The sequence below is a fragment of the Manacus candei genome, unplaced genomic scaffold (assembly GCF_025592945.1).
Source record: "Manacus candei isolate 608988 ecotype Guabito, Panama unplaced genomic scaffold, ASM2559294v1 h1tg000049l, whole genome shotgun sequence".
NCBI classification, from domain to species: domain Eukaryota; kingdom Metazoa; phylum Chordata; class Aves; order Passeriformes; family Pipridae; genus Manacus; species Manacus candei.
Window position 1 is genome coordinate 1298791 of NW_026138097.1, and position 27250 is coordinate 1326040.

Genomic DNA, 27250 nt, shown 5'->3' on the forward strand with positions numbered 1-27250 from the left:
TAGTTGGAAATTTCTGCACAGTCAATTCAACTCTTCTATATTTCTCACAGATTTGCTCTTTCCCTACTAGGAAAAAGTAGCATTGAGGAACAGCTATCTTATTTCTGCTGGAAAATAAATTCTAGATCAAATAAGGGTTCACTGCTAAATTCATCCCAGTTTTTAGCAAGCACATTTACATGAAAGTCAACAGAATTGCCTCTAAGTGCACCGGATTACATTTGGTTCACGTCATTCATCTTCTTCTGTGGTGGATAATACTTTGTGACATAATCATTTTCTCTACAGTAGCTAATTGTAGTGCCAAGGAACTACAATTTTATAAAGGAGAAACAATAGCAGCAGATAAATATTGTGTTAACAGAGGCTCTTTGTTCTTTCATTCAGCCGGCTTGATTTTGTGCTGTCTGGGGAAGTTACAGCAAGTGAAATAAGAGGAAAATTTTGGTGAGATTTTTAATGTAGAAGGAAAAGTTTGTAAAATGAAATGTTTTGTTTTGTTGAAAATCTTTGGTAGAAGCTTCCCCCAGATCGTTTTTTTTCCTTTTAATGTTGAGAAAAGCACTTGAGAGGCAGCAGCCCCCAGCCCTAATGAGAAAGACATGCTTCTAGAGGCTGGCAGCTGGCTGACCACTTCTCATCATACAGTCTCTTGGGAGTAGCAGCAACTCACAGGGTATCTTCCTGGTGAGACGCAGGGGGAGGAAGAAGGAGGGAAAGCCCTTGGTGGTCCTCAGGAATGCTTCTCTGCTGGTCTAAACGGTATCGGTTACCTCATCCCCACGTGAGAGGTAGAGTGGCACAGGTTTGTCTGGTGGAGCCCAGTCCTGTGAAAGAGATTCTTTAAGAGGTTTTTATGTATTATGCTGTTGCAGAGAAGCAGTTCCTAGGTTTATCAGCAGCAAGGTATCTCTCAATGCTCGTCAGCACCGCCACTTACTGATTTACCCCGTCTGGGCAGTTAACAGTCCTTAGATGAATTCTCGGCTGCCAGTGAGAAGTGGTTCCCTAAGGCAGGCTTTCAAACCAGCATGAATTAAGAGATGATGGAAGCAAAAAGAATGGCCAGCAAAGTCGTGCCTCGGGACATTGTTCTATGTAACATTTTTCTGTAGACTGAGGAATAACTAGGCATGACTTCAAGCTGTTGTGGCAATCCCTGTGTGCAGATGTGCATACAAGTGTGCATATTTATGTGTGCTCGTGCGCATGTTTCCTTTTTACATTATAGGGTGAGTATCTTTGCTTGGGTTTATCATGGACTGAGTAATTCTAGATCTCTGCAGTTAAAACTAATGGAAAGAGCTACTCAGAGTCTGAGAAGGATGGAAAATTGGAGGGAAAATGGTAACAAAACAAGAAGGAAAAATATTCATGGGCAAAACCATTGAGAACATGTGGATCATTACCTTAATTTAACATTTAACCAAAAATATATAGAATAGCTGCAATGCTTGAGTTCTACTGCTTAAAATTTCTATTATCTCATTTTGTTATCAGCTTCAAAGAATGCAAACTCTAAATATAGTGCACATTCAGAGGCTCTGAGCCTGTGGTTTCTTGGACAAAATTCCTGTGTTCTTTGTGCTGTAGTCAGCAGTATTAGTCGAGTGAGCAGATATTGACTGTGGTATTCACGTGCAGTGAACCAGAAGCAAGCCAACTCTATAGAGGCTGCTGTCAAACTTGTTGCAGTGGCCTGTGAGGTACTGGACTGTGACAGACTCCTTTTTTTTCAGTACAATTCTTCCACTCATGTTAAATCTTGCTTCAAAGAGAACTGAAATGTTACAGTCTTAGCTCTTTTTTTTCCCTTTTCTTTTTTTAAAGTGTACTGGTGAGATTCCTGTGTTGTGAATTTGAAGTTCCTAAAGTGAGAGTAGGTATAAACTCAAAGAAATGTAAGCAATGAGCACATCTGCGGTTTAGGAACACAGAGCATCTTCATCATACTCTCACACAGTCTTTCCCTGACTTAGAATTCATCCTCCCCCAACAAAAACATCAGGTCCTATAATCTTGGAGTATCGATTGAATGTAGTTTAGACTTTTTCTTTCCTAACGGATGAAAAACTGGAAGTTAAATTAATACCTTGTTTCCCTTTTTGTCACCATATAGATATATTTATGCATATGCCTATATTTGTTTGCATATATGTAGCAAAACACAGGCTCCTGAGCTGGTGTCAGCAGTGCTTCTGAGGTGCAGAAAACTAACTAGCCATCCCCTTGCATATTCTCTGTTATATGATGCCAGGGAAAAAACCTCAATGATACCTTTATTTCACTGAAAGGTGAGCAAGTTTGAGCTGGCTCTCTACCAAAATCTCCAATGCTCAGCGAAAGCCTGCTTCCCAGAGAGAGAAGAAAAAAACCGAACAGCCAAAGCTATAGCAAAATATATATATTTTACATATAAAACAGATATATGCAGTGAGAATACTATATACATATAACCCCAGAAACCCCAAATAGCCTCCTAAAAGGGAAGAGGGGAAGGGAGAAGGGAAAAAGGACAAAAAACGGATGCAAAGGGACAGAAACAAACCAGGTATGCACAATCTAAAAACCCGGTAACCAGCAGGATAAAGAACTGACAAAATCTCACCACTTCCCTTGGGAGAAGCAGGACGACTGGACACGGCCCAGCACTCTCCCCTCACACATAGCAGATAACAGCAGTCACCGCAGGCCTCAGCTCCAGACAAGCAAGACCGAGACAGGGACCCACCGTTCTCGAACCTCGCCGGAAAGGAAGAGAGAGAGGTCTCGCCGGTCGGCTTATTTATACCTCAGGTTATGTGAAGGGATAGCATGGAATACTTCCTTGGTCACCTTCCTAGTTCCTTCCTGGTTACAAGCTGGTCTCCAGGAAGGCCTAGGGTTTAAACTATCACAAAGAAATGTGCTCAATGAGTGTTTTATCTGTGTGCCTCGGGCTAGGCTGGGCCAACATTTATGACTGATGTTATCGATTAATAGAGGAAACAATTTAAAGAAAAATGTTATGCTGTTTGATTTTCGCTTTTAGGATACATGACCAAGAAATGACTTGGGACCTTATTTTAGAGGAAGGTTTACATTGAAGATGGACCCTATGAAGTTGCCATAAAGAGCAGGTGCTTAATCCCTTCCAACACTGCAGGTCTAAATTTACAATACACTATGACTGCATTTATAATCAACTTTATAGGGGTGTTGGCAATTTTCTGGAGACTCTGTGGAGGTTAGACACAAATCATAGAATCATAGAATCATAGAATCGACTGGGTTGGAAAAGACCTCCGAGATCATCGAGTCCAACCCTTGGTCCAAATCCAGTCCATTTACTAGATCATGGCACTCAGTGCCACGTCCAATCTGCGTTTAAAAATCTCCAGGGATGGTGAATCCACCACCTTTCTGGGCAGCCCATCCAATGCCTGATTACTCTCTCTGTAAAGAATTTTCTCCTGATATCCAGCTTAAATTTCCCCTGGCAGAGCTTAAGCCCGTGCCCCCTTGTCCTATTGCTGAGTGCCTGAGAGAAGAGACCAACCCCCACCTGGCTAGAACTTCCCTTCAGGTAGTTATAGATGGTGATGAGGTCACCTCTGAGCCTCCTCTTCTCCAGGCTAAACAACCCCAGCTCCCTCAGCCTCTCCCCACAGGACTTATGCTCCAGTCCCTTCACCAACCTTGTTGCTCTTCTCTGGACCCACTCCAGCACCTCAATATCCTTTCTGAACTGAGGGGCCCAGAACTGAACACAATACTCAAGGTGGGACCTCACCAAGGCAGAGTACAGGGGAAGGATCACTTCCCTGGTCCTGCTGGCCACGCTATTTTTGATACAGGACAAGATCCCATTGGCCTTCTTGGCCACCTGGGCACACTGTTGGCTCATGTTGAGCTTCCTGTCAATTAGTACCCCCAGGTCCCTTTCTGCCTGGCTGCTTTCCAGCCACTCTGTGCCCAGCCTGTAGCGCTGCATGGGGTTGTTGTGGCCAAAGTGCAGGACCTGGCACTTGGTTTTATTGAACTTCATCCCACTGGAATCAGCCCATCTCTCAAGTCTATCCAGATCCCTCTGCAGAGCCCTCCTGCCTTCTAGCAGGTCGCCACTCCCTCCCAATTTGGTGTCATCAGCAAATTTGCTGATGATGGACTCAATCCCCTCATCTAAATCATCAGTAAAGATGTTAAACAGGACTGGACCCAACACAGACCCCTGGGGAACACCACTAGTGACCAGCTGCCAGCTGGATGCAGCTCCATTCACCAGCACTCTCTGGGCCTGACCCTCCAGCCAGCTCCTAATCCAGGAGAGGATACACTTGTCCAAACCAAAGGCAATATGTCCTGAAGCCCATGAGTCAGGAATACAAAGCTTCTGAAGGAATGAATTGACCTATCATCTTCTTGAAAGCATTATTTATGAGGTGTTGTGACCATTGGTGTTAAGGATCAACAGAAAGTTAGGGAGTATTTCACACGAGGGAGAATTTCTAAACATATCAGATTTAAGTGGCTATCTCTTTAAAGATACACATCTTTGAGTCTTGTAACTCCTGTTGAAATTCAGCCTAGATTTATCATGCCTTTTCCACTGGCCCATGGAAGGAAAGATTGATAGTCTAGTCCAGTTTATAGAGGCCACCAACGCAAATAGCCCCATTTAACAACATTGTAGACAGATTTGGCAGGGGAGGGCAGGAGCTGAATGACCAGGGGCAATCAGGTGTTCTCTCTTTCACCCTGGAAGATCACTATCAGCGTATGTCATCAGGACACTACCAAGGAAGCTTTCATAGCTGCCTCTGTCTTTTGCCATAGTCATTCCTTGGACACCACGCTTCCATCCTTTTCTGGGAACTGTGTTTCTACTCCCGTGATTAGATTGAATTGCAAGGTGCCAAAGGAGCAGATGGGTAGGTTGTCCTGCTTGTGCAGGTATATTCCATGTTGGCAAGTTTGTTCCCCTTAAGGTTTTCATCTGCACGCCTAGCTACCTACTCTGTTTAGAGAACTAATAATATAGATAATGCATTTACCTCAAAGACTTCAAAACTGAATGTACTACTTCTCCAAAAAATGTGCAGCCAGAACACTAATTTGCTTTATACTTAGTGTTTGTTTTCCCCTACAGTCACATTAAAAGTGGTGTTTTCACCCATTTCTGGTTCTTGAGGTTGTTCAAAGTTACAGCTTTGCCCAGGAAATGCTTTTTTAAATCCATTTTTTCACACAAATAGAACAATAATAGTAGTGTGAAGCCTTTATCTTTTGTTTCTTCTGGGGGCTATGGTGTTCCAGCCATTATATATTCACCATTTGTGAGAACTAACTTGCAGTCTGGACTACATAGCAGCAAAATGGCTTTCGGTGCCTGAAGGATCAAAAAGAAGCTGGCCTGACTGAGACAAGACTTCTCAGACCAACAAAAGAACTGAGTGTTTTCCTCATCTTATTTGGTTGCACCTGAGCCAGCTCCCATACCTGGACCTTCGATACTGGCAGAGAAAATATGAGAAATGACTGTTAGCAGAATATCTTTCTTCCCTCCTCCAAACTTAGCAGCATTCACCTTTGATGTAAGTGGTGCTTCATATACCCGTGAATCCTACTCCTCTCATGGATATTGCTCCTTATCCATGAGTTGCACACCTGCTATTTGTGGTGGTACTTTGAGAATAGGAGAAGCTTGGAAGCTGTTGTGTTTTCATAAGGTCACTCCTTGACTCGCAGTCCTGGGTACAGCATAACGTGTGCGCTGTACAGCTGGTATTGTCACTCAGGTGTGCTCTTAAAGTGGATTTTCTTCCCCAAATCATATATTTGTCTTGGGGAAGGGGGAGGAGGCATTTCAGAAAATAATCTGTGTATTTTATACAGAAATGTGTATATATATAATTTTATAGAGGAATTTCTGTACATCTATATAAATTATTTTTTTCTGCTGCAAGTAGTAGTGTTAGATGAAAAATTCTAGCTGGTACTCTCTGTCCAGTAACAGTCACTAATCCTTGTGAATATCAATTTTAGGCTGTCTGCTTATGTTAGTACAGAGATTTGAAGCAAATCCAACCATACCTCAACAGAAATGATTAATGCTGAACCTTCACATCACAGTTTCTGTCAGGATTGTAGTCCTTTAAAGTTAGAATTTTAGTCAAATGTTCCCTTCACAACCAAATCTGGGTAGTAAGTACAATAGGAGAGACTTTTAATGACTGAATTTGTCTTTTGTTATTGCCAAAGTGTTTTTGTTTTAAACAGTGAAGATATTATTTTAGCACATAAAAGCAGAATTAAAGAAAAGATTTCTCTCTTCCCCAAATCCCAGTTTAGTAACATTGTGGATGTGACTTACGGTAGGCACTAGAAATGAAAGGGTTTGTTTTACTTTGGTTTTGAAATTGTGAAAAGAGTGTTTCTTGGCATCACAGAAAATACGTTGAGGACTGTTCATTTGAGGTAACATGAGAGGCTTTTTGGGGGCTTTGTCAGGAGAAGGAACACCTGCCTTAATTAAGGGAAGAAGAGAAGCTGAAATTTGCTGAAACAATAGTGAGCATGGCAATCTTTGAGTGCGAGGTAGGGAGGTTTAAAAAATCATCAGTGAATGAACGAAATGAGGAGAGAGGTACTTAAGTCCTAAAAGTGCTAAAAGCTTAATTCACTAAAAATTTAAAACCATTAAATTATGGGAGTAATAACACATTAATTGAAAATACTGTTTTGCGAGAGAACAGAGTATTTGTGAAATTCATATATCAGTTGATTTCACAGTTTGATTTTACTGTATGGGTCATACCCACAAGAAAATCTTCCTGTGAATAGCACATGAGTTTTGTTGAGTTTTAGGACCAACATCAAGCTCTTCTTTCTGGTCAGGTAATCCCCCCTGGTGGATGCAGTAATCTGGTCCTCACACTACGGCAGTGGATCTCAAGTAACAATGCTGTTTTTCTATGGAGAGTATTGCTGCACATAGGCAGGAGCACTCTTTGCATGCAGATGGCATCCTCTTCTGATCTGTGAATGGTAGAGAGAGAAAGGAAGAGTAATCGTAGAAATCATTTCAACCCTCTTCGCTTTGTCCCATTTGGTTTTTTCTTCTTCTCCCAGTCCTTCATACATGTATGTATGTATGTGTACCTTCTCTGTCCTACATAACGACTTCAAGGTTATTTTTTAAAGAACTTCAGGCATTTCCTGAATGTTTTTGAACCAGTTCACCATTTACCGGTATATTGCTTTTATAGAAGTCGTCTTTGATGAGTTTTTTGTCACATGCCCCACTGAAGTTTCAGTGTACTCAAGCACTAGAAAAGCCAGTATTTGAGAGTCTTTGTTTTCTTTGTTGAGCTGTTTATTTTGCTTTCTTCCCACACAGTTCCCTGGCCTCACTCTGACAACTGCTTTTCTGCATGAATTACATTCCTCGGGGCCGCAAGTCTCCTAATTCTTCCAGTCGATTTGATTCCTGCCTGTGTGATTAGTCCTCTGCTTCAACACACAGTTGGTCTTTGCCAAGCAGGCTGCTTGCTAAGTGCCTTTAACATGAAGACCTAACTACATTTTTTAACCTCATTAGTCTGTAGGGCACTGCTTCATTCCAGCTTAATAACATGGCCACTATTGAATCATCACTTGCTCTAAAACAGGTTACAAAAAGGTTACCTAAGTTGTCTGGTTTTCTTTTTGTATGACTGTGCTTTTGCTGGATAAGCTTTTTTAGCACATGTCCACTTTTAGCATGTAAGTTGCTTTTTGAAAGGAGACCCATCGACTCTACTGAGGTAGATTTGTAATGTTAAGAAATTTCGTATTTGTATGTTTAAAAAGAAACTCAGCACCTATGTGGAAATAGAAAGACTAAGTAATAAAACTAGTAAGAAAATGTGATTTTGGAAAAAAATGGTAAGAAGGACCGGACCCTAAGATTAACTCAGCTTCTTAGAGCCTGGTGCTAATAACACCAAGGTTGTGGGCTTGATCCCTGTATGGGCCATTCACTAAGAGATGGACTCAATGATCCTTGTGGGTCCCTTCCAGCTCAGAATATCCTGTGAAATTAATACCTATGCTGGTAAGGCTTGGCAGAACTGATAAAAATTTCCTACTTGTTTCAGCTTTAGAATTACAAAGGCCTCATCCTCACCAATTTAAATACAGACTTCTCACTGTAATGCTGGATTTACAGCAACGCGGCCACGGTCTGCCTGGCTTCACTTTGTCTTGTGGGTTCAATTTTTAGCTGAATGTATTGCCACTAAAATTTAGATTTCAGTTGCAATCGTGTATAAACTCGAATGGAAAAGACATTACAGGACTTCCAAATATTGTAGAGGCAGTAAGGAAAAAAAGTTTTCTAAGAAGACAGTGTTACCAGGGAGCCGGGGGAAGAAAGGAGGCACTAGGTCACATGCCACTTGTGATGGTGCATTTGTGCAGTTGCATAGCACAGCCACTCAGATGGTGAGACTTCATGATTAATGGTGTTTATTCTTGACAGAAGCCTCCTTTATTTATCTGCAATACAGTTTAGTGATTTTATCAGTCACCTGAATGAAAAATATTCAGTCATACCAATATTGCAGTGTAAATTGAGTAGAGTCACTTTTTATTATATCTTTCAGCCTTATCATCTGCACAGTAATTTTCTAGCAGGGGTTTGATATAGAAAGGCTGGATTTAGCTGTACTTGACACAAAGCCTCTTCAATTTCCCCTAAAAGTTCAGGCTACTCTTAGAAATGTGTATAAATATATATATATAAAAAACCCTCTTATCCAAGCAATTTCAGGATTTGAAAGACTAAAGATAAAATGCACAAACCTGGATGTGAGAAATGTTGTTCATATGAAAACATCTAATAACTCTGAAGCCACTGGTGAAATGCTCTTTAGTGTTTAAGCTTGTGGCTTAGTGCAGTTCTTTTTGCATGGCTACGTAGTCTGACTTTCTTCTAATCAATCATCATCCAACTCCAATCAGCATACAGGCAGAGCCTATCGTTCATCCTGGGTGTAATTTCAGAGTTGAAGACTATAATGGCCACATACAGCACATTAGTCACTGCGATAACAGCTAGTGGCACTCCTGAGGAAGGGGGAGGACGGGGGAGAAGGGGAATAAAATTCTTCTCATTCTCACAGTGCATTAGTGAAATAGGAGCAAATGTTAAACAAATGTTTATTCAATTAGCTGACTTAACAACATTAAGTGTGAGAAAGCTTCTGACACTCCTTTTTTTTAGGGAGGGGAGGAAGAGGCAACGGAAGGGAGAAAGGGGTACATGAATGCAGTCAGAATTTATATATGCCCACATACACATTTGATGATGCCTCTGTGGTTAAACACTTCAAGAGATGGCAGGCTCTGCCTGTAACCTAGAGGAGGCTAAAATTTGAATAGCAAATGAGACCACCTTTAGTGCATCGAAAGAGAATTGCAGAGCAGAGAAGTTTGCTGTAGGAATGCAGCTGGCAATTTTGCTGCCCAGTCTATTATTACTAACAACAGATAATGAGTAGGCTGTAGAACTTTCAGATTTTTCTGCTTCTCTTTGTGCTACTGTATAGTTTGAAGAGGAAATGGTGTGTGGAGGTCCATGGCAGCCTTATTCAAATAACATTTGCTTGGACTGTTCATCTGTTTTATATTCGTGATGATGATTTCTGCATCAAATGCAGCATTGATATATTATCCTCAATATATTAATGACCACAGGTCAGTAGATTTGGAATCAGCTGAAGGCAGGGGAGGAAAAATTTACCAGCACTGAGGTTGGGCTGTGCTATGAAGCTATAAGGTCTTACTTTACCTATAGTTCATAGAAGTCAGCACAAACTGAGCAAAATAAGGCAATGCTTGGGTAAGGCTCTAGCCAAAGGAAGTGATGAAAATCACATTGTATCTTGTTAGCATTACTTTTATTTACTGTTTACATTACTGCAATGTCCAACAGCTCTGTACAGGATGGGAGCTCTGCTGAGTGTTGTGCAAATACAAAAAGCTCTGCCAGGAAGAGCTCACAGTTGGACCTCTTTGGCAAATGAACTCTGGTGAGTCAGCACTGACGGCCTTGGGAGTTACCAGCCCCAGCTGTTTTCCTCACCCTGGGGATTATCCCTTGTTCCTCAGCAGGGTTGTGTGCCTTTGCCCTGTTTACAGTCTGGCAGCTTTGCTCTGGCTCCCTGAAACAGAGCAATGAAGTGGTTAGAGGCAGAGAGATGTGATGCCTATGCTGGGAGGGGCACCGGCTGGGTAGTTGGAGGCTTACCCAGCTTACATAGCTGCCACAAAATTTGCAAGATAACCTCTGCAAGAAGCCTAGAAGGCAAGTGGCATTTGGAGGGAGTAGTTATAGTTGTTCACTTTTTTGTATGTTTGCACCCTTTGTGCAAGCAAAGAAATTGCCAAGTAAATCCATGTAATCCTCCCCTAGTCACTGATTTCTTTGCAGCATCCTGAGAAAGATTTGGAGAAAGGAGAGGCAAGCTGGGATGCTCTGTATGCAAAGACCAAGTGGACAGTGTTTCAGAGGAGTGCCAGAGGCAGTGACAATGGTGGGTGGGTGGACAGAAGGAAGAGGAAAAAGAGAGGCAGGTTGTTGTGGGGGAGATTACCATTGTGTGAGGAGGAGAACAAGCAAACTGGACTTGAGAAATACTGGGAGACACTAGATAGTTTTATTTGCATTTTTCATAATGAAGGAAATAAATCAGTCAAAACTCTATCAGCATATACATTTAAGGAATATATATCAAGATTCCAAGTCAAGACTTGTGTAATGAAGTGAACGTACCTTTACTCCATGGCATGTGAAGCAGCAGTTGCTTGCTGTAGTCAGTACAGGTGTTACTGTGGGCTGAAGGTCACCAGTGTTACAGGTGACCTTATGTAAACAACATGTTAAATAATGGCATGAATATTCATTGCTTTTCATGACATAAACTCTTCTTGAGGGAATCCACAAGCTGATGGCTGGGTTATTTATGAAGTATTACAAGTAGCAGAGGGTGCATGTAAAAAACCTGGATCTGTGTTCAGGCAGTCCGTCAGTTGAAAAATAGGAATACAGTCACTGACTAAGGATTTAGTGCCCTGATTAATGTAGCCAATTTTTAACTGTAACTCCATAATGTTAACACTTCCCAAAGAAGGAAAGGGGAACCAGAGTAATAATCTTTTGCTGTCAGTCATCACATAATTGTCATGCATGATTTCCAGCCCCATGAACATCTCTTGTGCAGTTATTTGTGTCTTTTTTCTTTTCTGCAATGATACCTTTTAACTTTATGAGGGAGAAACTTTTTGTTCTAACCCCAAGTAAGGTTATTTGTATATTTTAGGAATTTACATATCAAAACTGCACACATTTTGGAAGGCATTGTCTTTGCCTCAATGAGAAAATATTAATAACATAGGATCTCTTGATCTGACCTTTCCACTGTAGAACATTTTCTGAGTGCTTTACCACAATTTTACACATGGAGAAACAGCAGATGAGGAAGACAGCAAACTTATGCAAGGTGACAGCCAATAAGTGATGGAAACCAAACCAGAGCCTGTGTACCTTAAACCCTGATCTAGCTCCTCTTATGCATGAACTACATAGACACTGACCCATTCATGGTTTATTTGAACATATATTTACCGAATGGAAGGTTGCTACCAAATCAGATTCTGTGACTTACTTTCCCATACTGAGTACCGTTCCAGTGTGAATTTTGGAGGAAAAGTGAGCAAATATTCACTAGGTGTTGGAACATGGAAAACTATATAGGAAATCAGGAGGGTTTTTTTTTTTCATATCAGGACTTAAACATGTTCTTTTTTTCCTTCTTCTTCATTTCCACCATTAAGAAAATATAGTTAACAGTGCTTACTCTTTTGCAGCACTTGAGGTGTTTTACATGAACTGTGCTCTGACATTTTCATGTATTCATATAATTCTTTAAATGTTCAGAATCAATTGCTTAGTTTTCCTAAGTCCAAGAATGCGATATAGCAGCTTTGAGGCAGTGAGTGATTTTAGGGGAATGAACTGCCTATTTTAAGATGCAAATTCAAAAAAAAAAAAAGTATTAAAAGTTATATTATTGATTTCCCATACTATATATTTATGAGTTTGGTTGTTTACCAATTGAATTGGAAGTGCAAAGAGAAAAAGAACTTGCATTTTAAAAATGCTCAGTACTGGCCTCAATCTCCTTGCATTGAAGTCTCAAAGCTCAATTTTCTTAATATAAAAAGCTTTTATTATTAGCCAGTTATTGACTGCTGGTGCTCAAGATTCAGTCTGTACAAAGAACTGTGGCATTAAACATACAATACAAATTTAACATAGGAGATATTAACAAAGGAATTGAGCCATGTGCTTTAGAAGAGGAGTCACTACATACCAAGAAAGTCCTTATTGTTTGTTCATCTTCCAGGATCTACTAGAAATAAAAGTGTTCATGTTTTGTCTGCAGACGTCAGAAGAATATTACAGGAAAAGAAAAAAGGAAAAAGAAAAAAGAAAAGTATCATAGGCAGTTTAAAGAGTTGAATATTTTTCAATTCTTCAGGCAGGACTGAATTGAACAGTTATCGGAGAAACAGTGTGGATATCATTGCTGTGAGAGTTATGCCATCAATGGTTGCTCCAGCATTGAATAACGTACTGTTAAATGATTAAATATCGAGGTTTGAACTTTGACACTTTCATAATATAACAAGATGGATGAAAAGGCAATAATAAATTAGGTTATGTTACAATATTTCATCCGACTTCGTTGACAAGCTTTGTTCTGTGAGATAGATTATTGTTCCATCTGTAACCTCAGCTCAGTGTCATATTTACAATGTTATAGTTAAGAATCACTTGCTGTTTTCAATATAAATGTATTTTTCAACAGATTCATAAAAGAGCCATTTAAAAATTTATCAGGACAAAACTTGGCATTAAGATTTCCAGTCCTGGAGTTATAGTTTCCTTTAAAATCAGAAAGGGCTTAAATCACCATGAATTTTTTTTTCTTTTTTAAAAATGTTGTGCTTAGAAGAGGCTTTTGCCCAAGCACAGCTTAAAGTTATTTGGAAACGATTTATGACAGATCACTTCTCTAACACCAAACCAGCCTCAGAATTTTCATCCAGATTTTCCTGTGACACAGACCTTTGTGGCTGTCTCGAGTGGCTTTACATCTGCTTCCAGAAAAATATTGCTATTGAAGAATGTGCTCTGATGAGTGGCAGGGTCATGGAGCCAGCTGTAGTTTTCACAGTTGCAAGCGATATAAGAACAGGGACAATTTGCACTGTATTGATATTTTGGTATGTCTTAAAATAGTTCAAGGACTCCAAAGCAAGCTAAGTACCCTGAGGCCACCAATTGGCCATAATGGTCTTGAGCAACCTCACCTGAGACCTCTACCAGCACTTCATACACCCAGGAGCCCCTTTTAAGCTGAGCTGCCTGATCTGTGTTGTAGGTAGTGCCTATTTTTGGTCCTGTCCTTGGCTGAGCTCATGACCCTCCCTGTAGGTAGCTGTTCTGGATGGAGCCCTCAGAACCATGGTGTAGTTTGTCTTCTCTCCTGTCTTTGTCCCTATCTCCTTCTGCGCTTGGCTGGCCCAGCCCAGACCTGGTTTGTTACTTTGCCTTGTCTCAGACTGCTGATAGACTGTGTTGCCAGCACCTGGCTCTTGTCACTCAGCTCAGATCTGGTGGCACAGGGTGCACTGCTTGTGCATGGCTCCTGGCTTGCCTTCTCTTAGGGAGCAACTGGCCCTTGCTGCTCACCAGCACCCTGAACTGGGTCTCTTTTCTTCCCATCCCCTCCTTCAATTTCTGGGCTAACCACTCTAACTCAGTTACATGCATAAATCCATGTAAGATAGTATCATGGACTTTGGGCTGATCCTCTGCCTGGCTCTTCACTAGGTCTATGTGAATGATATAACTGTATGACTGGAAAAAGTGTTCCTGAATCTTGTCAGTATGGCACTGAGAGGGTGGTTGAAAGGCCTTGTAGTCAACAAGCACTGTGTTGGCTTACCTACCTGGGGACTTTCACCTCTAGTCATAGCCAGACAGCAGTATTTCAGCTGCACAAGTTGAGTGCTCCATTAGTACCAAAGAAAGGGATAGGATTTGAGTTCAGACAATCTGATCTTCTTCATTGTAAAACTGGCTAACACTTAAGTAAAAAAACAGCCTAAAGTACGTGGTAGGAGCCCCCCATTCCCAGTTCTCTCTGCTTATGGAAAGAATTATCCCTTTCAGGATAATACTAGATAAAGATCTGTGCATGCAGATCATTTTGAAATACATATAGCTTGTTCATGCTTGCTACATCATCTCTCAGGTTCCCATGATCTTCCTTTCCCAGTTATAAAAGGGCTGTATGGGCTGAAAAGGAAATTGTACTTGGTTAGCTTTTTGTGGTGGTTAAAATCCAAGCCGGCTGCTAGGCAGTCTTCTTGTGCAGATTTCATCTGTTGCAGCTGTAACCAACAAAACAAAATGACACACCATTTTCATGACCAATAACTGAAATCTTACATATAGCTCACCTGTGGTTCAGCAGTGGTCAGAAAAAAACATTTAAAAAAACCTCTGGCTTCACACGCTTTGTGATTGACCATACTCTGCTCACAGCTTCTGAACTGGTGTGACCATGTAAATTTTTAATATTGTCCAGACACCTCTGTAACATTCATCAAAAAAGAAGTGTCATGACTAATAGGAAAAAAATACACCTGTTTGCCCTTACACTGATCTCACTGCCTCAGCACGTGTGAGCCATTTGCCTGCTAAGTAGTTGAGATTTCCCAGAGCATCAGAGTCGGGACAGGAAGAAGCTGGCAGGCTGGATATAAGTGGGGAGTGGGAAGCCTTGTGTTAGATATGGAAGCTGTGTGGCACGCATGATATTTTGCCTCTTTAGCAGCGAGCAGGAAGGCCTTCTGGACAGAAAGGAGGAGACTCCTTCACAGCCAGCCCTGTTCTCTGTTCCTTCTTATTTATGTCAGGGTTGTAGATATAATCAAGGCTACTGAGAAAATAATAAAGTCATCCTAATGTAACAGGATAAAAATTAATGATGAAACACAGCCATAGGATCTCTTTTACACACAAACCTGGAGATCTCCAACTTCAAGTATGTATTGAAAGTATGATAGGCTTTGTATTAAATTTGAGTTGAGTTTGGAGGATCTCTAGGAATAGACACAGGGGACCCAATTCAGAAAACAGCATGCATCTGCTTCGCTCCCTCCCTAATGTTTTCTGAGTATGTCATTTAACAGGAAAACCCCTGCACAGGAGAGGATGCAGAGCAAGTTCTCCCTCTCAGGCTTTACAGGTGAGGCAGAAATTTTCAAGCAGGATCACTGAAAATCTCCTTGCCTCTTCTTACGCTGAAGCATCATTGCATCCCATGAAGTAGCGTCAGACCCAAGGCACACCACCATTTGCCAGGACACACAACTAGATCGCAGGACGTTTGGCTAAAGAGTCCTGAGTTTGAAGGAGAGTCCCCAGCTTTTTACCCTGCTCATGGCAGCAGAGTTGGACTAGATGACCTGTAAAGGTACCTTCCAACCCAAACGATTCTGTTGTTCTATACATGTGAAATAAAAACTGTTAGGGGATAGACTGCCAGCCAAATCTGAAGATTTGATTTGCTCATCACTGAATGAGTGTCTGCAGAGCCACTTCTGGGCTGTACTGTTTACTGTTTACAGAACAAAAGTCATTCTTTAGTGGTACACAATGAAGTTACAAAGCAACAGTAAGGGTGTTTGGCTGCACCCTTTCTAAAAGTCACATTTTAGTTTGAAGGAGGGAGTTAATACTTGTGAAAGATGTTCATAGTGAAGTTTAATCACAGAGGGAAAGGAAAGGAAAGGAAGAATATGTGACGTTTATTGGAATAAATCAGGATGACTCAAACTGTGGGACTGAGAACAGATGAAGGCATGAGAGAAAAGGGGTCTGTGGGGAGAGGAGGCTCTGGAAACAGAGGATCGAGAAAAGTCTAGTCTGAAAGTGAACAGAGAAGTTAGAAGCATGTTAAAATCAGATGCTGGAGAGAAATTGAGACATATCAGAGTCCAGACCTGGGAATTCTGTGTGGAATCTGATGACTATTTTTGCCTCAGATAATACTGTTTATATGTCTGCTGTTATTGAAGTTACCCAGGTCAGTGTCCTTTCCCTAGCATCCTTGGAAAACTGAGGAGCTCAGAGGAGCAGACAGAGAAAGAGGCAGGGCTGGGGAGAAGGAGAAGCGGTTGAGTCCTGGTGTCCTTGAATGGCTCCTGTTGGATACAGAGAGAGAAGCTGACAGCCTGGCTCTTAATCTTGCTCCTGCAGCAGCATTTGGCTGTTGGCCAGCTGGAGAGTGAATCACTGAGGTTGATACAGACTTTCAGCCTTCTTGCATAAGCATTTGAACAGTTTTCTGTTCAATATGCACCAGATGAGGCCAGGGCTTCTGCCTGCCTGCATGGTTTTTGTGTTCCTAACTCTGAGTTGAGATCACATTAAAAAAAAATAAGACTTGTAAAATGACATCCAAACTTAGTTTCTTTGTTAATCTTGTATTAAATTTGCTATACTACTGTATTTTCCTCACTGCCAGGATGGGAAACTCACTCTGTAATGTGATATTCAGCTGTAGTATTTTTGCTTCCTACATCGCCATGAGTTTTAAAGCTCCTGCCTACCACATTTGGCATCATAGGGAACCACGAGACAGCAAATGCTCCATGGCTGGTGCGGTTTCACAGTAGCAAGATTAAAAATGCGCTTCCACTGTAAAACAAAGGTACTTTAAAACCATGCAGAGAAAAAGTTCTCTGAAAAAAGATGTCTGTTTTGCACGATGGTGGAAAATGCCTTCTGGTTTCAGGTTCTCGGTGCATTTTAAATATGGTGAAGGTGTACTAGTGAGGGGTTTGGCTTCATCTGGGTCACTTGCTTGGGTGCCAGAGGAGTGATTGCACAGCTGGTACCTGCTGCACAGAATGAATGCAGCTCTCTAACAAACTTTGGAGCTAGGAGGTAATTTCATATGGGAAGGCTAAACAGGCTTACCTTGTAGAAAGCTGTAGGAGTGCAAGAAACAAAAAAGTCAAATAGGGAAGGGAAAAGTAAGAGAAAAACACATCAGGAGAAATCTTCATTCTTCAAGTTTTATGAGCTCTCATGGATTTAGTAGCAGGGAAGCTGGCATCATGTTAGGAATTCATGACTTTGATCACTGCCCCACTCATATTGCTAGCATTTCTGAGCTGATGGCAGGGTAGAATTGGCTCCTACATAGAATTGGCCTTTTAGGTGATGACAACTACCTCCATTGATCATGTAATGTGTATGGTAAAGGAAAAAAATACATTTCTTGTTTGATTACTCCTTGTAAGCCAACAGCATCAAAGGAACAGCCTGCCCTCACTGCTCTCACAGCTGCTGCCTGTGTCTGTGCTGTATATATGCTAAATTAATTGGAAAAACAGGGACAAAAAGGCATTTAGTTCGGGTCAACCAGTTGGACTACAGCAAATGCATGACAGGCTTAATCATTGTCTTTTGCCAAAGAGCACGTTGGCAAGGGCAGGCACTCCAACCCCCTTCTGATGAAAACTGGACTTTTTCCAGTGCCTTTGGAGATGGGATGCTGTTAGAGAAAGGTCTCCACGCAGATCCCAGACGCTGTCATATCGACAGGGTGGGTTGATGGGGAGGGTTACGGCAGGTTATTTATCTTTTGTCAGCTGTGAACTCAGCTTTCAGCCTTGGTTCATCACAGCTTCACACACATAGCATGAGAGGGCACCACAGCTCTCCCTTCACAAAAATGAGGTAGTTAATAATGGGGTCTTTTTAAAAGGCATTGGTCTCTGGCGCCATTGTAAAAACAAACATATGTGGCAATCTTTCTTCCTTTGCCACCAAGTTTTGTGTATTTCTAATGGGAAGGGACAGCAAAAAAAAATGGTCCAAAGGAGCATACAGTCTTAGTAGTTTACAAAGCTTGGGTTTTCTGGGATTATTTCTATATAAACATGCATCTTGGACATTCTGGAAAAGTAAGCTGGCAAATGAAAGGAGTGGATGCAGTGTGGCTCTCAAAGCTCCTTTTTCAATAGCCACATGGTTTTGAAGATGTAAATGATTCAGTATGTCTTCCATATTTCAGTAAGAATTACTACATAGTATACAGGGTGCATATTTCATACTAATTAAAGTGATTTTCTCTTAAACTCCTTGGAGAAAAGGTATTGAAGTATGTAAAGCTTAAACCAAATATAAAATCATGTTAAAATTGGTCAGAGAAATGTTGGTAATAATCAGTACAGAGAAGAATTAATTTCCTATCCTTTTTCTTTCCAGGCAGTTGACTTCAGTACATGTGCAACTTAGTCATTATTCTTCAAGAAATGAATGTTGTGTTGCCTTTACAATGTTTTTCTTTATTGCATACATAACCTGACTGTTTTTTGTTTATTTTTGTTCCTTTTTTCTTCCAGGCCTTCTGCCTTATCTAGTAGCCCAACATACTCAGACCTTCCATTCCTTAGAATTTCCCCGCACCGAAATCCTGCTGCAGCATCAGAATCTCCCTTCAGCACACCTCACCCATACATTAACCCCTACGTGGACTACATCAGGTCCCTGCACAGCAGCCCGTCCCTCTCCATGATCTCAGCAGCCCGTGGACTCAGCCCAACAGACGGTGGGTTAAGATAGGCTTCCTGTTTTCTGTCATTGTAGCAACTTAAGTTATATTAATCTTGTCAACATTTTTCCCCCTTGTTCAAAGCAGCTTCAGCAGATTTGTCAGACATATTCATTATGTCATAAATGTTTCAATACTTCATCAGCCGATCATGGCTCATTTGTACATCTCACAAACGTTGAAACTTCAGGGAGAAGGAAAAAAATAAGCCTATCCTCATTTAAAATTTATGCTGGAAGGGTGGTGTATGTCTTGTGGTATCTTTTGTTTGTGGAGCTGACCTGGGGTGTGATTCTGATCTCCCAAAAAATCCACTGTATCTGCACTAAATTGAGCCAGATTCTTTTTGAGTGTACATCAGTGTATGACTATGGAGTTCTTCAGGTGCAAAAGTCTTGTTAATTAAAATAGTATTTTTCAATCATACAAAGCGTGCACTGGCTCATTATACTTAGTAGTTCTGTTAGTTATGTAGAATTATTTCGGTTTATCCTAGCCAACAATATGGCAAAATGAAATGATGCTCATGTAGAAATGGCTGATGATCAGGACTGTCCCTTTTAGTCTAAATGGTGGGCAGTATAATTGAAATATCGATGCTTTAGGTCTTGGTGTGATCATGGCTATAACTTTCCAGGTTATTTGGGTTGAAGTGAACTTCTGTGATCACTCTTGTCTTTATTCTGGCACATTTCCTATTCATTTCAGTGGGAATTTTGCTGAAGTGAACCATGAACAGAGTTGCAAAAGGACTGTCTTGTTAGTAGTAAGTTTTTCAATAATAGAGTAAGCAGTTTGACATTTCAAAGTTGTAGCATTTGCTGAAGAGAGCTAAAATATAACATATTCAGGAACAACTATGTAGTGAAGGTAATTAAACTGTTACTTTAACTATGGGAAAGATCTTCCCAGTGTATTCAGAAACTTACCAAACAGAGTTAAACTGCCTTTAGCTGAATTTGAAAAATGAGCGGTGCACCCTATCCAAACGGATAACTAATTAATCCTCGCTTATCAGAATATATACCTTTACAGTTAATCCATTAGTTATGGGCACATATTCTTATGAGAATAAATTTTAATGACCTATTGTCAGTCAAGGTATATGGCATGCACATAGGGCTTTCCTAGCAGCACTTGGGATGTTGCATGAATTCTTGCTAATTCTGCCCTTTTTGTTTCAGCCCAAATGTTTAAAAAATATTTTAAAGGAACAATTTGAATGCTCAGAAATGCAAGTTTTGACTTTGGAAGCTTTGGAGCTTTTGATATAGGATAAACATGATTGAGCTATAATGTAATGGCATAAATTGGGAAAACTATTGTGATGTATATTTGAGCTTTTTCACAGGAGCTAATATGCAGAACACTTTGTTATCTTTCCTTCAGTACTCTTCGGGTCACATTCCTGCAGAATTTCATTTATGCTTAAGGTATGCTCCAGTTGCACACACAAAGGAAGGTGTGAAGGAAACCACCCATCACAGAACATTATGACACTAAACTGTGTACATTCTTGGTCTCAGGTACACCACACTGAATTAACTTGCAGAGATGTAGGCACATAGGGCTTTCTGAGATACACTGGGATATCTGACCTGGAATCCAACTGACACTCCAGAAAGGCAGAGATCTCCCAGAGATGTCTCAGGGTAGAATTTGGTTCCAGATTCTGGCACTTAAATGTAGGTGTCTAGAGTATAGAAATCTGTCTATGATCTCAGTGTGCTGCTTTGCCCTTGTAGTCCAGTGAGTTCTAGGTACTGCAGCCTTTAGAGAGAACTGGTACTAGGTACTGCAGGAAGCTTTAGAGAACTATTCAGTTCCCCCAGTATGGACACTTGCATGTTAGCAGCTGAATCTGGAGCTCTGTCATAACTATGGTGGTGCTACAGTTTGTCAGTGTGCAATGTAGGTGTTTGGTGACAGTTCAGCTGCCTTAACTCCAGCTGCCACCTTAGAAAGGCAGTTTTCTCCTCTAAGGCCTGTCTCAAACCTGCCAGCCTTATGTAGGTAGCTGGTATACTGACAGGCTTTCAGATGGCACAAGACAATGAGGTAATTGAGTATGCTCTGTCTCAACACTCATCCCCTGACCTTGATCACTGACTGTATACACAACCTTAGCCTGTCATAAGTATAAGCAAAATTGACTAGCCTAAGAGTCTTTCTTCGAGTTTTAAACAAATACATATTACTACACTTTTAGTGTAGGCTCACAGCTTGATCAGTTACCTAGTCTAGGTGTTGTGCAGCATCCAACGAAAATACAGTAAGTAACTTGATTAAGGCATTGAAAATATCTCAGTCAAACTACATGCTATTGAAAAGCTGCAAGTTTGTTCTCTGGAATCCAGAGTTTGTTGTATGATCAATCAAGTATACAATGAAATACTTTTGTCAGATATGGGTTGCTTGGATCAGATGGTCGGAGTCATGGCTTGAGCACTGCTAGAGTACAAATAAAAGACTTCCGTGATTTAAAGGGGTACCTGCATATAATGTACTAATAATGTAATGGACACCATGGCTTAAGTTGTATAGCATTTGAACTGTGAAAACTTGGAAGTTGTTACTGCTCTTGAAAGTCACAGCGAGATTTCTCTTGCTACCCTAATTGCTTGAGGCCAGTTAGATAATTAGGTCAGTGTACTATTGGGCTCAGACTCACAGATCTGGGGATGGCCAGGAGCCAAAACAATCTGGAACATAACGAAGAGCAGTTTCACATTCATTACAAGTCTTGCCAGCTGTAATTTACGACTGCCACAGCAGCTGTAATGGTAGACTGTCTTTCTGTCTTGTCACTTCACCTGACCCAGCAGATTTGGTGGGGCAGGGGTGGCTGAGGACTCCTCTGAGGATTTGGAGCCGGGGTACAGAAGGAGTCATCAGTGTATGTAGAGGAGAGTGCTCAAATGAAGCTCAGCAGTGTCTGTGGTGCAGGAGCAAATGTCTCCTCTTGTAAAAAAAGCAGGAACAAGGCTGAAGCTACCCAGGAATAAACAGGAGAAAATTCAGGGATGCGGACCTTCCCATTTACCCTTCATTTACCCTTCATGCAATACATCATTTACTAGGCTAATTTTTTATGTTTGAGGAAGATAGTAAGAAATGATCTTTAAAGAGCACCAGAGCATTTCTTGGCATATGGAACATTTAGTAATGCAATTATGTGCTTACTATGTTTTCTACAGCAGTTCATTTTAAAGTTTGCAGCCAATGTTATTGTTAGTTAACCCAGACACTTATGTCAGAAGGCTCAGGAAGTATTTTAAGTGTGTCTGGAAAGATACCATGGTTGCCTACTACTGTAAAACTTTAAAATCAGTGATTTAGTGTGAGTTATTAATCTTTTAAAATTTGGCCTGAATAATTTCTTTGCTATTTCACAGAAAGTGCTGAGAGGAGATTATATTAAAATTATGTTCATTTTTGTATTTGTCCAGGGTTGCCCATTAGTTGAAGACATGCTTGAAAACTGCAGGGGAACAGAAAGCTTGGATGTTATTTTTACAGGAGAGAATGGCTAATATAAGTCATTATCAGAGGACTGCCTCACTCATAACCTCACTGATGGGATGTAGAGCCTATCCAGGCTGTGGTTTCAGCTCTGCAAACAGGCTTGTGTGTCAAGTATATTTATATATGAACTTTGAAGGATGGAATGGCTGTATTCATTGACTTCATCTGTCCTCCTATGTTGTTCATAGACAACTATTATTTGTCCTGAAAACATACTTTACCTCTGTTTGCTCATTAGCATAGACACAAAGGGACACTGTGATTGAGAATCTTCCAGTTCCCTAAGTAAAGACTCCAGAAAGTTGAATGCTTATGGACGTTCAGCCACACTGTCACCTCACAGACAGATTCTTTTGTGCCAGGGATGAGGTAAATGGGAATAAAACTCTAGGAAGGCTTTCCTGCTTTTTTATGTAACTAAATAAATCATACTAGTTTCCATTGCTGTCAGCCTGTCACTTTTTGAGTCACTTAATAATAAATATAAAAACATGAGATCACCAAGCTCGTTAATATTTTCTGCCTTGCTGTTTTTTGAATGGTGTCTTTACAGTATGATTGGTTGAAATATATTGACCGGGGTGGCATACTGCAGACGTTGCATTACATTAAAAAATAAACAAGCTGTTTTAATAGCCAGAGAAACCAGCAATGTGGTAAAACTTTCCTTCTTGTTTATCTTACATCACTAATGGTACTTTTATGTTGGTTTTTTTAGCTCCACATGCTGGCGTCAGTCCAGCTGAATATTATCATCAGATGGCTCTGTTGGCAGGCCAGCGCAGCCCGTATGCAGACATCATTCCTTCAGCTGCCACTGCAGGAGCCGGTGCTCTTCATATGGAATATCTTCATGCCATGGATAGTAAGTGATATTTTCTAGAAATTTAGGCAGTCCTACAAAGGGAACCATATGGATTGTTCATGGTCTGACCCAAAAGACTTCAGCACTGATAGAGAAGTGGGAGTCAACATAAGCCTCCTCATGAGGCTGGAGGACCAGAGAATTGATTGCCAAATGTACAAGGGTTATGTCAAGCCTAAAAGTAAACTTTGAGAGAAAGTAGAGAGAGGCTCAGGGCTGGTCCTGCAAACAGGTTATAAATTTTATTTCCAGCAGGACTTGAGTGCTTTTGAAAATGTCCTTTTCTATTCACAATCAGTAACTCACTTTCATAGTTAGGCTGAGTATTTCCCTGATGAGCTCTCTGTTAACAGAAAGTTTACATCTGTTTTTCAGTTAGAAGAGTATATCCCCCACCTTTTTAGAGAGTGCTCACTGTGCTTACAAGTTGTGTATCATAGACCAATACACTTTGAGACCACTTGTAAGGTAAAGCAGTTTGAATTCTCAAAGATCCTTACTTAGTTTTCCATAATATTAAGAGCCTTTCTCTGCCCACCCAGCATCTTTCAGTCCTCTAATCTGTTTCCGTTTCTCTGTTGAAGGAGGAAAACAGAGGACCCTGATCCAAACTGTTTGCTACTGCTGCTTTTGATCAACCAGAAAGGATTATGCAGAGTACTCCCCTCTAGTCATAGATGCTTACATACTTTTCAGGATATACTCTGTTCCTTCCAATGAGGGAAATAAAAAGATGGTGACAAGAAAAGGTGGTTCTTGATAGTACAGACCAATACAGTAGTGATAGACCACCTTGTTTTCCCGCAGATTTTTAAACTTTATGTTTTCGTGCAGTTTCTTCTTCCTGCTGTTGGCTGCATGCCATAGTTGCTGATCTCAAGGAGTGTGGGAGTTGGGAGGTTCACCTCTGGAATGCATGGGAGTATAGATAGCTAGCCCTGCAGAACATATGCTTTGGAGTGTGAAGTAGTTAAACGACCAACAATTTTTAAAGAATCAGGCAAGACAGATAGTTATGAAACTGGGCAGGAAAGCTATTTTCATTCTGTTATTTTGATAGTGAAGGATTTTTTTAAATTCAGTTTCTGTTGTCAGTCGCACTGCCCTGGAAGCATGCATGAAGAATTTACAGTAACATAACATACCTTGAGCCCACTTCAGAAACAAACTCACACAAGTAGTCTGGACTTAAACCAGAAATTACTGTGAAGGCTTCAGTACTTGAAAGCTTAAGAATATGATACTTCCTGATTTGGATTTTGAGAGGAATAGAAAAGATGAGGCACGCTGCTAAAGCATTGGATGCATAGTAATAATATCTTGCAGAGTAGAAACTCTGCTATGCATGTTTCAGGTAATGTAAATTTGCTGCTGTGTTCCAGTTACAAGGACAAATCCCCAGCTTGTCCTCAGCTTGTCCAGTCATCCAGGGTATGACTTCATTGGTGTAAAAGGATCATAGAATCCTAGAATAGTTTGGCTTGGAAGGGAACTTTAAAGGTCACCTAGTCCAATCCCCCTTGCAATGAGCAGGGATATTTTATATTGTCAATGATTTTGGTTCCTATTGTGAGAGAGTGTCTGAATGCATCTAAGTAGCAGTACCAAACCACATACTTGGATGCGGATTTGATTGAATGTGTTTATTCAGCCTTTAGAAAAAGTGAATACCAGGATGTATGCCAGAAAACAAGAAAAACAGAAGACATTGCAGTACTCATACAAAGAATGGCATTTGCACGAGGATCTTCCTGTGTTAGTAGAGATTGTGTATGCTGTAATCTACATAGAATTGCAGCTTTTGCATCCCAAGAATGTTATCTCTTCTTACTTGAGGGGAAGTATTTTGACCTTTGCTGATAAATTCAACCCATTCATAAAAGGTACCTAAACACCATCTCTAGTAAGGATATTTGTGGTCATGAGCTTTAGCTATGATATATTTGAAATGCACACTTTAATTTGTTTTGTGTTTGTTTTTAAAAATTAAGATCACACATTGGAGATTCATTATAGCAGCAACTTTTCAATTAGGCATTATTTCAGAGTTAAAGACAAAAAATGTGTAGCACTATTATGCAAATGGGTTATTTTTGAACAGTAAATAGAAAATTAAAATAAGAGTGAATCCTAGTAAGGTCACACAGCTCACCTTCTATATTTGATGAGAATGTGTTTAGTCAGGCAATAGCTGCTTTTATCTAAATAGAGTATGCATTTACCCTTTTCCTTTGTAAAAACTAATTAAAACTATCTTAACTTGCATGGGTATACAGTAAATTAATTGTCATTAAGTAGGAATGTGAATGTCCTATCATTCATCATGCTAAAGAAAACTCCTTTCTTCTTTGTCAGATTTTTAGATTAGAAACAAGAACAAAACAATTAGCAGGAAGCTGATATTAAGACTTTTAAAAAAACAATAAGAATGCCCATGTATGCATTTAATAACAAAGTGCAGTGATCAATGCAAAGCAATCCCATTTGTTTGTATCTTTCTTCTTAAGGATTTGTATGGTGATCCTAAAAGTACTCTTTCGCCTTTGCCCAGACATGTCAAAGGAAACAGAAGAGACATGAGTAGTTTCCCTCATTATCTGCTATCAAATTCTGAGCAAGTTGACTCAACTGACTGAAAGGCTGCTGCTCATTTATTCCGCACAACAACGAAATAGATGCAAACAAGACATTGTTCTTCTTTTGTGAAGCAAGTCTGTCTCCTAATTGTATGTTTATACAGCATCTTGCACAGAAATTTGGAATCTCTGCCCCCTTCTGTAGTGCAAATAATTCCAACACCAGCATGCACTGGGTTCCAAAGCGTGTTACATACAGTTTGTGTAGTTTGGGGACTTCTGTTTTGCTCTTTTGTGGTGCTGGAAAACTGATTTCAAAATGGGGATAAGAGTGGAAGAAGTGTTATTCAGAAGTTAAATCTTGCCTAAAGAGCAGTAGATTTCTTGAAGCTCTGAACTTCACTGTCCATGAACTGTCTAATACATTGAGGAAGAGTAAGGCCAATTGTAATTTTCTTCATCCTGTCCTGAGTGCTATGAAAAGTGGGCCAAAATTTTCTTTGTTGCTATAAAGCTTTTCTGCAGTTTTGGTGGCCAGAGGCCCTGAGCATCTTCTTACTTGTTCTAAAAAAGTGAGATTTGCTACCTTTAAGTATAACATCAAAACAACTAGGAGGGGAGTAGATGCAGAAGATACAGTACTACAGTAACAAGAACTGAAATTGCTTGTTGTGGCTGTAAAGATACTGTATGCCAGTACAGTTTTGATAGCAGCATTTTTCACTTGCAGAATATGTTCTAATCTTTTAAATGGTGTTCAGTGGAAGCCAAGCGTGTTACCTGACGTTTCAAGATTCCCTCAGAGAGTATTAATATCCTCACTGTGATTAACTTTTGCCTATGCTCACTCAGAATAGGAGGTTTCTCCTTTTCAAAGTATCCAGTAGTGACCTACCCCTGTTGGCATTAGAGAGACACTGGTAGTAACCCAATTGATCTAAAGAGTTTCGCCAGCTCTGTTGGGCTGACCTTGGCTGGATACCAGATTCCCACCAAGCTGTTCTATCACTCCTCAGCTGGGCAAGACAGAGAAAATAAGATGGAAAAAAACTCGCAGTTTAAGATGAGGCACTTTACTAAAGCAAAAGCAAAAGGTTGCGCATGCGCAAGGAAAGACAAAACAAAAACATTTATTCTCTACTTCCCTTCAGCAAGCAATGTCTGTCCACTTCCCGGGAAGCAGGGCTTCAGCACGCATAGCAGTTGCTCTGGGAGGCAAACATTGTAAATAATGAATGCTCCCCTGCCCCCCCCCCCCCCCATGTTTTTAGCCTTTATGTATGAGCTGGCATCATATGGTATGGAAGGTCCCTTTGGTTAGTTTGGGTCAGCTGGCCTAGTTGTGTCCCCTGACAGGATCTTGCCCAACTCTAGCCTACTGATGGGGGGCGGAATGTTGGAGAGACAGTGCTGATGCTGTGCCAGCACTGCTCAGCAGCAGCCAAAACACTGGTGTGTTATCAACAACTTCCTAGCTACCAATGCAAAGCACAGCACTGTGAGGGCTGTTGTGGGGAAATGAAGTCCAGCTCAGCCGGACTCAATACACCAGCCCAAAGAGT

The 27250-nt window shown here is 40.6% G+C and overlaps 1 protein-coding gene across 2 annotated transcripts in view; it reads left to right on the forward strand.

Annotated features, from left to right (window-relative positions):
* Window positions 1-27250, forward strand: part of GLI3 (GLI family zinc finger 3) — a 210237-nt gene that overhangs the window by 119860 nt on the left and 63127 nt on the right. For both annotated transcript variants that reach the window (XM_051798690.1, XM_051798689.1), the window contains exons 5-6: window positions 18514-18719; window positions 22966-23112. In XM_051798690.1, coding sequence (XP_051654650.1) covers window positions 18514-18719; window positions 22966-23112 — 353 coding nt within the window. The remainder of the gene's footprint in view (window positions 1-18513; window positions 18720-22965; window positions 23113-27250) is intronic.